This window comes from Amblyraja radiata, chromosome 1 (genome assembly GCF_010909765.2).
Source record: "Amblyraja radiata isolate CabotCenter1 chromosome 1, sAmbRad1.1.pri, whole genome shotgun sequence".
In the NCBI taxonomy this organism is placed as follows: Eukaryota; Metazoa; Chordata; class Chondrichthyes; order Rajiformes; family Rajidae; genus Amblyraja; species Amblyraja radiata.
This window is the reverse complement of record NC_045956.1, coordinates 138,627,903-138,642,609: the sequence shown is the minus strand read 5'-3', so window position 1 is coordinate 138,642,609 and position 14,707 is coordinate 138,627,903. Positions and strand designations below refer to the sequence as shown.

At 44.2% G+C, this 14,707-nt stretch overlaps 1 protein-coding gene across 2 annotated transcripts in view; it reads right to left on the bottom strand.

The window, feature by feature from the left end:
* Positions 1 to 14,707, bottom strand: part of npr2 (natriuretic peptide receptor 2) — a 173,620-nt gene that overhangs the window by 26,764 nt on the left and 132,149 nt on the right. For both annotated transcript variants that reach the window (XM_033031408.1, XM_033031400.1), the window contains 3 exons: positions 14,368 to 14,523; positions 13,668 to 13,836; positions 13,197 to 13,343 (listed from right to left, as the gene is read on the bottom strand). In XM_033031408.1, coding sequence (XP_032887299.1) covers positions 13,197 to 13,343; positions 13,668 to 13,836; positions 14,368 to 14,523 — 472 coding nt within the window. The remainder of the gene's footprint in view (positions 1 to 13,196; positions 13,344 to 13,667; positions 13,837 to 14,367; positions 14,524 to 14,707) is intronic.

The following is a 14,707-nucleotide window of genomic DNA, read 5'->3' as shown; positions in this document are numbered from 1 at the left end:
CCTCTAATAGAAAAACAACCATTTTATCATTTTTTAATTAAATGATTAACTTTTTTTTTTTAAATTGAGAATGCATTTTATAATAAACACATATAATCGAAGCAATTAATAGACAATAGCAGAAATAGGCCATTCGGCCTTTCGTGCCAGCACCGCCATTCAATATGTTCATGGCTGATCATCCACAATCAATACCCCATTCCTGCCTTCTCGTCATATCCCCTGACTCCACTATCTTTAAGAGCTCTATCTAATTCTGTCTTGAAAGCATCCAAAGAATGGCCTCCACTACCTTCTGAGGCAGAGAATTCCACAGATTCACAACTCTCTGGGTGAAAAGGTTTTTCCTCATCTCTGTTCTAAATGGCTTACTCCTAATTCTTAACTGTGGCCTTGGTTCTCGACTCCCCCAACATCAGAACATGTTTCTGCCTCTAGTGTGTCCAATCCCTTAATAATCTTATATGTTCAATAAGATCCCCTCTCATGCTTCTAATTCCAGAGTATACAACCAGCCGCTCCATTCTATCACATATGACAGTCCCTATATCCTGGAATTAAATCAAATAAAAGGAAACAGAACAGATACTTACAGTGACTGGTACTTAACAATAATATTATAAGCTTTCTTTTCCATTGACATCAATGGACCTGTTGGATTTTCACCACATTCACCTAGCAGAGATCTAGTGGGCAGACTTCAAGGTGCATACCATAAATCCAAGGAAGGGTGTACTCTCCTATTGAATAGCACTTGGTTTTGAATCAATGGACTGGCATTGCTGGATTACTGTCCATGACTTTCCACAAAGTGGGTAATGAAGAACAGATGTTGAATTTGTCTTGTATTTGAGGAGCACACATTTAGGGAGTTGTGTGCCATTCTGATTGCCATATTTGTAAAACATTTAGAGGATTGCAGAGAACGCTGAAAAGTATTTTGGTTCAGAAGAGACCTTTGAGAAATGACCAAACAGAGAGAAATAAAAGTTCAATGGATAGACACAGCAAAAGTGTTTCCACTTGAGAAAAGGCAACACCAAAAGCAGAAGGAACATTTTTATCCATTGACCTGTGAACATGGATAAAGCATGGTGAAGGAAAAAAATGACTAGATTAATTTAATTGGGAAGTTCGAAAAGATGTGAAGAAGACCAAGCAAAACATAAGTGACAGTGGGACTGGTTTGATCAAATGGGATTTGTTGTTTGATAGTCCAAGTGATTTGATGTAAACAAGTCACACTGTTATAAACTATTCTACCACTGGAGTCCCTCCAGTCAGAATATGGCCAGGGTCCATAATTTACTGATCTTCCCTCTCAGCACATGCTGGCACTGGCAACTGGAAAATCCAGCAGGAATATTCATGAATCTTATTTAACAAACCTAGCTTCAAACTCAGGTTGTAGTTACATAAATCATGTTGAAGTTTATTGGCATGGATTTTGTGGTCAGCAGTGAATGAACAGCACTCACTGTTATTTACACTTGCAGCTGCCTGCAGACTTCTTGTGGCTTTGGCGGCTCGATTTATGGAATCAAGAATCCAAGACAGTGGGCTTTTCTCTACAGGGATCCATGCATGTTTAGCATTGCAACCAACAGCATGTCTCCTTCACCAATCTAAGAATACATCCTGAGGTACAAAGACTCAATCCTAGGACTTGAAAGCCGTATCATAGGTTTAGGTTTGTTATTGTCACGTGTACTGATGTATAGTGTAAAGCTTTGCTTTGCATGCTGTCCATCAGAACAGATAACACCATACATAACTAGCATCAAGTCAAGCTCAAGAATAGTCAAGAATATTTCATTGTTAATGCACCAAAACCGAACAATGACTTATTCAGTGCCAATGACTTATTATAATGCCTTGCTCTGCAGCATAGCAGGTCTGTAAACATGATATTCATGATCCAATAAACAAAAGAAATTAAATTAAAAAAAACAATACTAGTGTAAACAAAGCCTGAACTCCTAGTCCAAAAAGAGTTTGTCGTTCATAAACTTTTTTTTAATGTTCAAGAGCCTATTGGTTTTTGGGAAGAAACTGTTCCTTAAACTAGAGTCACAGTATTTAGACACCTACACCTTCACCCCAATAGTAGAGCGTAATGAGAGTTGGCCAGCGTGATGTGGGACCATGATGATGCTATAGATCCTATTGATGGAGAGGAGGTCAGTATCAGTGATGGACCACTTTTTGTAATATCCTCCAACCCTGGATTTTGAATTGCCGAACAAGCCATGATACAACCAGTCAATATGCTCCACCATATACCTGTAGAAGTTCAAGAGAATATTAATTGATATGCCAATTCTCCTCAATCTGTTCAGGAGGTAGAGGTGTTAATGGGCTTTTTGGGGATTGCATCAATTGGTGAGCCCATGACAGATCTTTAGAGATATGCACATCCAGGAACCTGAAGTTGTTGACTCTGTGATGAAGACAAGAGCCTTCCTCTTCTAAAGTCAAAATTGCCCCTTGGATTTACTGATGTTGAGAGCAAAGTTGTTGTTCTGGTACCATTCAATCAAGTGATCGATCTCCCTCCTATACTGTGACTCATCATTACCCGTAATTAAGTACAATGGAGTACAATATGCGGAGCAAAGGGCAAGATACACTGTGCATAATATGGTTCTCAGTATTGTAGTGCAACAGTTCCACAGACAAGGTCACTGTCCACAATGGGGTAGAAGTAAATCTTGATAACAGAGGGGAAAAGCCGTTCCTGAATCGGTGGTGTGTGTGGTGTTTTCAAGCTTCTATAGCATTTGCTCGTCAGGAGCAGAGAGAAAGGAGGAATGACCAGCACGTCTTTGATTATGTGGCGGTTTTTCAAGCACTCGTGGTGTAGATGGAGTCAATGGTGGGGAGTCTGGTCTGTGTGATGGACTGGGCTGTATCTACAACTCTGTAATTTACTGCGGTCTTGGGCAGAGCTGTTTCCAAACCAAGCTGTGATGTCTAACTGTAATCTTGTAGGTCTGTGTCCAAGATGGCTGCCGTGAAGGGAGAGTGGACGCTGGCACGAATTGGTTGCCGCTGCTCTCTCTTCACACTGTGTTTTTGATTTTCTGTTTTGGATTGAATTCTGTTTTTAATCTGTGTCATTGTGATGTCTTTAATTACTTGTTTTACTCCGATTATATGTTTTTATTCCGATTACTATGTAAGGTGTCCTTGAGATTTTGTATGAAAGGCGCCCATTAAATATTAAATTTATTATTATTAATATAACAGTACGCTTTCTATGGTGCATCTGTAAAGTTTGTAAGAGTCATTGGAGACATGCCGATTTCCTCAGTCTCCTAAGGAAGTAGGCGTTGGTGTGTAAGACAGGGAAAACAGGCACACGGTTGATTACTTAAACTTTGATGGAATGTGGTCTAACCTATTTCATACATTTAATCTGGAATGTTTATTTTGTGATTAATTTATTTTACATTGTGACAAAACAGCACCATGATGATCTCTGAGAGTGATAAGGCAGGAGTTTAAAATTGGAGAATCAACACTGATGATTTAACTGCACAGATCATAATAAAAAGTAGTTGAATGAGCCCATTCGGCCCATCAAATCTACTCCACCATTCAATCATGGCTGATCTATCTCTCCCTCCTAACCCCATTCTCCTACCTTCTTCCCATAACCTCTGACACCTGTCTAATCAAGAATCTATCTATCTCTGCCTTACAAAAAATATTCACTGACAGCCTCCACAGCCTTCTGTGGCAAAAAAAAATCCACAGATTTCACCATCATCTGATTAAAGAAACTCCTCCTCATCTCCTTCCTAGAAGAACATCCTTTAATTCTGAGGCTAAACTAGTCCTAGACTTTCCCACTAGTGAAAACATCCTCCCCACATCCACTCTATCCAAGCCTTTCACTATCCTGTACGTTTCAATGAGTGTCCCCTCATTCTACTAAACTCCAGCAAGTACAGGCCCAATGTCGACAAATGCTCATCATAGGTTAGCCCACTCATTTCTGGAATCATTCTTGTAAACCTCCTCTGGACCCTCTCCAGAGCTAGCAACATCATTCCTTAGATAAGGTGCCCAAATAGCTCACAATATTCCAAATGTGGTCTCACAGTGCCTTAGAGCTTCAGTGTTACATCCCTGTTACAAGCCCTCTTGAAATAAATGCTTTCAGTTGCTTTCTGATGAATTCATGGACAGCCTGGACAGGAAGCATCAATGGTCACTTTCTCTTCCCTTATTTCTCCTCATGTTGTATTTCCAGTGGCCACATCAAAGCTTTGGCAAGTGTGTCCCCATGAATTGTAAATATGCAAATTATAAATAGACTACGACAATATCAGGATCTGTTTGTCTGCGTATTAATTATCCTGCAGAGCAATATGGGAGAAAGCTTTGGTTTCAGCATGGCAATTTACTGCTCCACCACTTGCAGCTGCATCCTGACCATCTCTTCATGGCCGATGCACCAGAGTCATGGTGTTAATCATCTTAACTGGAGAGCAGGCAGACATCACAAACTAATTGTTGGATAGAGGAATGGGTGATGTTTTGGGTTGAGTCTGAAGAAGTATCTTCAACGGAAACATCACCATTCCTTCTATCCAGAGATCTGTGCCTGTCCCTCTGGGTCCACCATTTTGTGTCTATCTACGGAGTAAATCAGCATCTGCACTTCCTTCCTACTCAACTAATTGCTGACCCAAATAGAAAAGAATAGTGCCTTTTATGTCATTCAAACAGCTTGGGTTTGAACAAAAGTGCATTTTCTACAGGTCGTAACAATTACAATAAAACCCAAGACCCACACTTAACACACTCTACACAAACATCCATCACAATGAATTCTCCAGCACCTCCTAAATTTGATGGAAGGCAAAAGTCTTCCCTTGTTCTTCTCCCGTGGTCCAGGTGATGGTAAGTCCCGTGGCCGTTAAGCCGCGCTGGGCGATGTTAGGCCCCGCTCTAAATCATTCCAGCGGGAGAAGTTGCCATTGCGGGAGCTCCGAAAAGCAGTCTCCCACCAGGACCTGTGAGCTACCGATGTTCCTGTCCACAGGGCCTGCGGCCGGAGACTCCGAAGCTCCGAAGTCAGGTCGCAGCCGTGCGCCACCACAGCTCTTCCCCTCTGAAGTCGGCCAGCTCCGCGATGGCGAGTCCGCAGGCTCCGCGACTGGAGTCCTCAGGTTGGTTCCGGCCGGAGGCCGCCGCTGGCTCCACGATGTTAGGCCCAGCGACATCGGAGACCCAACAGGGAAAAAGATGGGTCCCCGAACAGGGAAGAGATTAAACGATCCCCCCGCTCCCCCCCCCCACACACATACACAGCTAAAAAAATGATAAAACTAGCATCAAAACATACATTTAATGAGACAAACATTTTAAAAAAGACAGACGGACTGCGTCGAGCCGCTGCCGTTAGGCGTCACCACACCACACCAATACTCAGAGTGCTTATGGTCTACCACTGAAAACCTTTTCCCAGCCCATTTTCACTTCCAGTAGCTACCCCAGGTGTGCATGCCCTCTGATCTGACTAATCTATATCACTAATTTTATATCGAAGTCAGGTGAGTGACTACGTGAAGAGCCCGCCATCCGTCTGTGCGTCAATACATCGACGCATGGCGCGGGAGTTGGAGCAGTTCTAAACTGTTCTGGCAGGTAAGTTAATTGTGTTTTTAGCGGGCCGTTGCAGCACAGCAGGCCCGGATTACCTGAGCGGCCCTGAGCGGCTGCCGCCATTTGAGCTCCGAACGGGAGCAGGGGTCCAGATCTGGAGGCCGCCATGGAGGCTCCGTAAGGAGCTAGGATCTGATATTGCGGCTGTAGGCGCAGCCAGGTCAGCGATCGCTGCAATAGATTAGCAGCAGCCGGTGAGTTAAAAATAGCCGCGGCCAGGAGCAACCGCCAGGTAAGCTCAGCTGCCGTAGCACCCAGCAATGTTAAACATAGATGCTGCCGACTGAGGTTGGCTCAGCTTACGCTGTAGAGCAGCATATAGTGTATGCTCTATTTATAGGGCGGCTATAAATAGAGTTGGTAGGTTTTTAATAGCGTTCGCCGCTCGGTCCACGTTTGTGACTATCGTAACAGATAGATACAAAGGTCATGTTTAATACTTTGACAATATAAATGTCAAAGTCAAGTACGTTTATTCGTCACATACACATACGAGATAGCAGTGAAATGAAAGTGGCAATGCTCGCGGACTTTTGTGCAAAAAGCAAACAAACAAACAACCAAACAAACTATAAACACAATCATAAACACACACTATCTTTACATATAAATATGGGAAGGGAAAACGGTCAGTAAAGTTAGTCCCTGATGGAGATAGTTACAGTCCACAATGGCCTCTGGGAAGAAACTCCTTCTCAACCTCTCCGTTCTCACAGCATGGCAACTGGAGGCGTTTGCCTGACCGTAGCAGCTGGAACAGTCCGTTGCAGGGGTGGAAGGGGTCTCCCATGATTTTATTGGCTCTGGAGTTGCACCTCCTGATTGTATAGTTCCTGCAGGGGGCGAGTGAAGTTCCCATAGTGCGTTCGGCGAACGCACTACTCTCTGCAGAGCCTTCTTGTCCTGGGCAGAGCAATTCCCAAACCAGATGGTAATATTTCCGGACAAGATGCTTTCCACAGCCGCTGAGTAGAAGCACTGGAGGATCCTCGAGACACTCTGAATTTCCTCAATTGCCTGAGGTGGTAAAGGCGCTGCCTTGCCTTACTCACGAGTGCTGCGGCGTGTGATGTCCATGTCATATCCTCAGAGATGTGGACTCCCAGATATTTAAAACAGCTCACCCTATCCACAGGATCCCCATTTATCCTCAATGGTGTGTACGTCCTCGGATGATGTGCCCTCCTAAAGTCCACGATCAGCTCCTTAGTTTTTTTGATGTTCAAGAGGAGGCTGTTGTCCTGGCACCAGAGTGCTAGATCAGCCACCTCCTCCCGGTAGGCCTTCTCATCAGTTGTCTGAGATCAGGCCCACCACCACAGTGTCATCAGCAAACTTAATTATTGAGTTGGAGCTGAACCTAGCCACACAGTCATGTGTGTACAGGGAGTACAATAGGGGGCTGAGGACGCAACCCTGGGGCGATCCTGTGCTCAGGGTGAGGGACTTTGATGTATTCCCTCCCATCTTGACTACCTGGGGCCTGGCGGTGAGAAAGTCCAGGGCCCAGGCACACAGGGGGGTGTTGAGCCCTAATTCCAGTAGCTTCCCGGCCAGTCTGGTGGGGACTATCGTGTTGAAGGCTGAACTGAAGTCTATGAACAGCATCCTCACGTAGCCCCCCTTCTGGCTGTCAAGATGAGAGAGAGCGGTGTGCAAAACCTGGGAGACCGCATCGTCCGTGGATCTGTTCGGACGGTATGCGAACTGCAATGGGTCCATGTTGCGAGGGAGGAAGGTGCAGATGTGTTTCTTCACCAGCCTCTCAAAGCATTTCATGACTACCGAGGTAAGGGCCACCGGACGGTAGTCATTCAGACAGGCTGGGGAGGCATTTTTTGGTACCGGTACAATGATGGATTTTTGAAGCAGGCAGGGACCACGGACTTGTCCAGGGAGAGGTTGAATATTGTAGTGAGCACCGGAGCTAGCTGCGTAGCACAGGACTTGAATACTCACCCCGAGATGCCATCGGGGCCTGCAGCTTTCCTCGGTTCACCCGTGTCAGAGCCCTCCTCACGTCGTGCTCGGACAGCGAGAATGTGTGCACATTCCTCCCTTCAGCTTCGGTAGCCAGCCCGCTGGTGGTATGGTCGATAGTCGGCAGACCTGGGGTGGTGTTGCCCATCTCGAAACGAGCGTAAAAGGTGTTCAGGTCATCAGCTAAGGAGGTGCCGGCACTTGCGGATGAGGGTGGGGGGGGGTGGGTGCTACCGGTAGTTGGTTTCAGTGCATCTTGCAGCATGGCCTCTGGACTGGTCGGACCACCGCTTTAACGTCCCTCGTCACTGCCGCTTCCCGAACTATCCTCTGGTTTTACTCCGGCAGCAGAAAAATGGCAGCGTGGTCAGATTTTCCTAGGGGAGGGAGTGAAACGGCCTTGTAGCCCTTCCTGAACGGCGTGTAGCAGTGGTCCAATGTTCTCTCCCCCCCTGGTGGCACACGTGATGTGTTGGTAGAAGTTCAGCATGACCTTCTTGAGATTTGATTTATTAAAATCTCCAGCCACCACCATAGTCGCATCCGGGTTCTTGTTTTGATGTAGACATAACACATCGTGTAGGGCCGATAGTGCCACGTCGGTGTCCGCATGCGGTGGGAAGTAGACCGCTGTGATGATCACCGAGCCGAACTCCCGGGGACGGTAGAATGGGCGGCATGAGATCGTCAGGTGCTCCAGGTCTGGCGAGCAGGAATGGGAAAGCATCTTGATATTTCCAGGGTTGCACCAGTTGTTATTGGTCATGAAGCAGACACCTCCACCCTTGGATTTCCCAGATGCTTTGTTCTGTCAGCATGATGGACAGTGAAGGGTTCGGTTGGGAAGATTGCCTGATCCGGAATCAGTGAGGTCAGCCATGTTTCAGTCAGGCAGAGGATGTTGCAGTCCCTTATGTCCTACTGGAATCTGACCCTCGCCCTGAGGTCATCCAGCTTGTTTTCCAGGGACTGGACATTCGCCAGAAAAATGCTGGGCAGAGGGGGACGAAAGGCTTGGGCTCTCAGCCTATTCTTAATCCCCCCCCCCCTCCCCCCGCTTTCCTCTATGTTTTATCCGGGTTTTCCTTGCAGCCGAGTTCCCATTGTTGCTGCAGCAGCTTCTGCTGATCTCTGATGGCCATGCTGGGTCAGTGAGTACAGAGTTTAAAAAGTCTCCGTTTGCCCTAGCCTTTAGATTTAAGAGGGTTTCCCTGTCATACCTTGTTAGTACTAGGGAGATAGAACTTAGCAATAAGTTAAAAAGGAACATAAAAGTTAAAAACATACACAAGGTATCCTATCATGCCAATAAAGTTTTTTTTAAATGAAATTGAATACAAAAGACATTTATTATCACATACACCAAATGGTGTAGTGAAATTTGACTTGCCATTGCAGTCCATAACACCTGGCAGGGTTGCAGTATTTCTCCCACTCTGTCGTGGGGAGTATCGGAAAGAGGGTGATCCAGGTCATATGGAGGCCAGAGGCCTGAGGTAGCAACACCTGGAGCAGGGTTGCGCTCTATTTCCTACCCTGAAATACTCTGTTGAGGCTCCAGAAGGGAGCAAGGACTCGGAGTCACTAACAGGTGCAACCTCTCTGGTAAGTACAATAAATAACGATGATTTATACCAACAGCAGAAGACCGCGGGCAGTGCGGAAAGCCGATGGCCACTTCGGAGTCGCTGGCAGCGCCGATCTGCACAGCTAGTTCCGATTCGGCTCCTAGAGGGAGCAGCTTGGCAACCCCGAGTCGGAGCAAAACCAAAGCCAAGCCTGTGAGATAAGTCCTTTCAGACGATTCGGGACAAGAGGATTCTGTCCCCACATCTATGCAGATGTAATTGGCTGGAGAGAAGGCAGGGATGGGATACTGAGTTGGATGAACAGCCATGATCATATCGAATGGCGGTGCAGGCTCAAAGGGCCGAATGGCCTACTCCTGCACCTATTTCTATGTTTCTATGTTTGTCTCAATTGGAACATCTGATGGATCAGATGGTGGCACAAATTATGCTCCGTGTTATGGAGGCATGCACAGGCAATTCAAGTCATACGCCTGTAGCAACACCTGCTTCAGGGTTGCAATATTCCTCCCACTCCGATGAAGAGAGTTTTGGAGATGGTGCCAAAATTATGCTCCGTGTTACAAAGCCAGTGGTGGAAGCTAATGCTGCTCTACTCAGATCAAAGGGCATTGTGTCATCGAGTTTTAGATAACATGCAATATTTGTAGCTGATAAAACTTAGGGGTTTACCTCTTGCGATATTAAGGATGAGGCAACATGAAATTTAATAGTGCCAACTTTGCCTATTCATTCAGGCCATGGCAAGGCGGCTGAAGCAGTTCCTATTTACTCGGTCACGAGTGATGGCTGGGGCAGCCTGTTTTCTCGGGCAGCTAGCTCTGCACGATTGTATGGGAACTTTGTGAACAAAATATGTGAGTTACCTTTAAACGGAAGTAACAGAGGTTTGCGTTGATTTCAGTTTGGGCTTAGAGAAGCGTTAGTGTGATAGCACAATTGACACTGCTTGTGCTGCTTTGTCATTCTCTATAGTCCCATAAATGGGACAATAAATGATTGGTTATTCACCTGCTGTTCACTAACGTTTTGCAGGGTGTCTTTTACATGACCGCTCTAAAAGCCTACAGTAATCGTAGTGTGCAATTTATATTAGTAAATGATGCAAATATTCTTCTGTATTCCTAATGGGAGCAGTATTTTTTAAGTTGATTATTCTTTTAGCAACTGATTTCAGCACAAAGAACACAATCTTTACTCAATCTCTGGCTCGGTCTCTGGGTCGTAACCGACATTAGGGTAGCTTGTTATGGGAATGATCTCATAAGCAAAATGGGCATGGTTGCGTACATTTGGAGTTCACGCATACCCACCAGAGCGGAGATTGGGGGTGTTTAGGTATACAAGTACCTAACTGAGGTTGCTAGTACCTATGAGATGAAAGATAGTTTCTTTATTGTTATTTAATAGTCTCTCAAGAGATTGCTGATGGCTCATTAGCAGCCAATAGAATGGATAGTTCCCTTTCATCATCCAGCAAGAGGCTTACATAGTGCGTGTTAAGAAATTAAAAAATTTGGTTTATGTCTGGATATTTGCAGATAGAATTCTGAACAGTGTTGCATGAGTTATTGTCTAACTCAACGTCATTTGGGACTATGTTCTGGTTAAGAGTAATGGCCATGTATGCAAGTTAGCATCATGGTATTAATAACCCATGTTTTTCTACAATTAATGGTTTATCTGTTTAAGTGTTTCACACACAGATTGGGTTACTGCATAAAACCACAGAGCTTTGAAGGCTTCACGTAGTCACTCACGTTACTTTGATATAAAATAGTAGGATTAAACGAGAATTTACCGTTTGAAGTTTGATCTTTATTTTATGAGAAGTTGAAGTGAGGGAATACGTGCCCTCCACTCCCAACCCTACTTCTCATAAAGATAATTCGGTAATTCTAAGGTCGTTAATCTTTCTATAGCTTAAGTTCAGCAACTTGTCTGTGGTTTCATAGAGCTGCTCTGAAGCATGCGGGCTGGCGGGCTCTTCACTTACTCCCTCACTTCAACTTCTCATAAAATAAAGATCAAACTTCAAACGGTAAGTTCACGTTTAATCTTTCTATTCTTCATCCTTTTAAGGTCTAAATTTTGAAAAGGTTTGCACATCCACCCAGAGAGTAATTACTGATGGACAAAAAATGCTGGCCTTGCTAGCTATACACTGATCTAAAATAAACCATATTACTTTAAATATTCACCACTCTAAGTGAAGGTATTTTTCCTCTTTTCAATCCTAAATAGCTCACCCTTATTTTGAGATTACAATTCCTAGTTCTGGTTTCCTCTAACAGAGGAAACAGATTTCCTGTATCCTCTTGGTCAAGTGCTTTGAAACATTTCTGGGTTTTAATCAGTTCATTTGTGTCCTGATGTCAGAGACAAATACATCCTTTACCATCTCATGGCCCTACACATTAAATGGATGTCGCTTAAACTTGATTTACACCTGAACAATGAGAATGTACAGGATTTACCTGGTTCTAAATACATAGTGAAACAAAGTGTCTTTCTACATAAAGTGGGCTGTTCTTTCAATGCAAGTCCCATTTGGAATAGAGTGGGTACAATTTCCATTCCAGGAGACCACTGTAGTGTTTCTGTGGTAAGAGGCCAGCAGCAGAAAATCTACACCACAGGCTTGGTTTGGTTGCATAATTAACATGCACGAACATACTATATAATTTTATATTTATTTAACCAAATATAACTTGGGGCAATCCCCAGGCTATAAAGATTTGATGCCATACCTACTCAATCCCAGGCCGGATGAACAGGGTGGTGATGGCATACCATGATGCAGTTGTGTAAGTCATTTATGTGACCACATTTGGAGTACTATATTCAGTTCTGATTGCCCATATATAGGAAAAAAGTTGGAACAGGTGCAGGAGTGATTCACCAGAATGTTAACTGGACTTGTGGGCTTGAGTTATAGGGAGAAGCTACTACATTTTTACTTAGAGTATAGGAGGCTGAGGGGAAACTATAATAAGGTTTATATGATCATGAGGGGCACGAAAAAAGGGAACGGTCACGGTCGCAGAGAGGGAGGGGGGGGCAGAGAGGGAGAGGCAGAGAGGGGGAGGCAGAGAGGGAAGGCCCCCTCCCTCGCTCTCCCCTCTCCTCCCTCTCCCCCTCTCCTTCCCCCACTCCTCCCCCCCCCCTCTCCCCTTCCCCCTCCTTTCTCCCCCCTCTCTCTCTCTCTTTCTCTGTCCCGGGAAGTGAGTAGAGAGGGAGGGGGCAGAGGCAGCACCTATCCAGGTCATAGAGCAGAATCCTCCCCAGCTAGGCTGAGGCCGGCGTGGACCAGAGCGAGGCCCGGAGCAATCTGAGGACGGTCAAAAGCAGCAGAGGGCCGGCCAATTGTGGCTTCCGCGAGAGGATGCCCACCCACCAGCGTGACAGACGATCGGGCAGGGAAGACGGAGAGGAGGTCGTCCCCTGTGACGGCCGCCACGGTCACTTTTCCACCGCGCTTGTCCGCGCCCACGCTTCGATAATGACCGCCGCCGCCAGGTTGTAGAACTTCAAGGAGCCCAGCGGAGCGTGCAGCACGACGGGGTGTGGGGGGGAGGGCGGCTGGGCCACGTAACTCACAGCTCGTGGCTGCGCCTTGAAATCTCTGCGCAGCTTGCCGCGAAGAGCAGAGGCATTGTGACATCATCCAGCTCGTTAGATTTTAAAAAGATGTCAGATTGGTGAACAATATTAGTAAAAAACTCAGCAAATAATGAATCAAATTTTCAGATGAGGCGATTTTTGAAATCATGAGGTAAATCTCTACCGGAATATATGAAAATGTCACCGTTACCGCATCGGGTTTTCGAGGAGATGTGAATCAAAGAAAAAGTTGAAGCAAGCAAACCCACAACCAAACATCCAAGATCAGAGTTATATTATAATAGATTAGACAAGCATGCTTTGATCAACATGAATGTTTGTACTTACTGAGGTAAAATTTGATAGAGCAGATTTTCTGCTTTTCTCTTTTCCTCAAGGTAGGCTTGTGTTCTTTCTTCTACAAGCTTCTCCAGGTTATTGGCATACTGTTCCATTCTTGACAGCAAATTGTCCAAAATACTGCTTCTGCCCTCACTGAAAATGTTGGAAGCAAAGAAGTATGGTTGAAAAGATATGTTACCGCACAAGCAGATGGAAGTCAATTTGACCCTTTTGTTGCAGGATTAGATACAAATCTAAATTTAGTTACGCTTCTCATTTCTGTCACTATCCTCATGTATCTTAACACTTGTACCTGTTGTACTCAGAAAAATTATCTTGCTTCTGCATTTAATTATACTCCCCGTATTTATAAATCTTATATTAAATTATTTTACAGCCCAATACCAAGTCACAGTTTATCCTGGACATTGCTGGAAATATGCGCAGTTTTTAATGCAGTGGTGTATTATTACTTACTTATTAAATCTTCTAATCAGAATCTTAATTTGGTTAAAGTCAGGCCTTTCAACAATATCTTCAGCCCAGCACCTCTCCATAAAGCTGCCCAGTTCTTCACTGTGATAACTAATGTCAGTTGTTGGCCTAAAATATGGCTTCTGACCATTTGTGACCTTCTGCACAATTTCTGAAAAGATGAGGAAATTGCAATGACGATTGTGAAAGCATTTTTGTAATGTAACAAAGTGCAAGATAATATTCAGCTGTACTGATACAACATATTTTATTTTTAGGAGTAAGGCTCTTAAAAATAAAAGCAATCATACTTGCACTGTTCACAGAACTGTCCACTAAAATGTTTTTCTGATATTTAATTTAACATTACATAATATTAGCTGGTTTGCCTGTTATGCATTCTTTCCAGATAAATAAAATAAACTGTTTTATACTATTGCTCGAAGGGAAAGCTGATATTTTGAACAAAACTTTACTTTTGCAGAGAAGGAATAGTTCCCAACATCGGGAAAATGTTTCTTGCAATGAAACTTTTACTTGTAGCAGCATAACAGGTCTGTAAACACAGTACTAATGGATAACAAAATAAAAAAGTTCAATAAATTAAAATGTATTTTATAAATCACAAAAATGTGGATCAAACATAAATTAATTTATTTGACGAATAATTCAACGGAGGATATTATAGAAGAAAACAATATACCTTTTGGACTGAGATCCATTCCTTCTATATAAAATGGACCATTTCTCAAGGCAATTTCTTGAAGTATAATACCAAAGCTGTACACATCTCCTTTCTGGGTACCTTGAGATGGTGCCCTTCTCCACCTGACTAATTCTGGTGCTGTCCAAAGTTTCTCTGTTGCACAAAAATAGACAGTGGAAATTTAAAAATTGCAGTCTCCAAAGTTTATATAACATGCATTACTTTGCACAATTGATAAACACATCCAGGTGGGTCACATGTAGATGCAACTTCCAAAATTTGCAAACTCCATGGCCAATGGGATAAATTACTATCATGGTCATGTATCCAGTGTTTA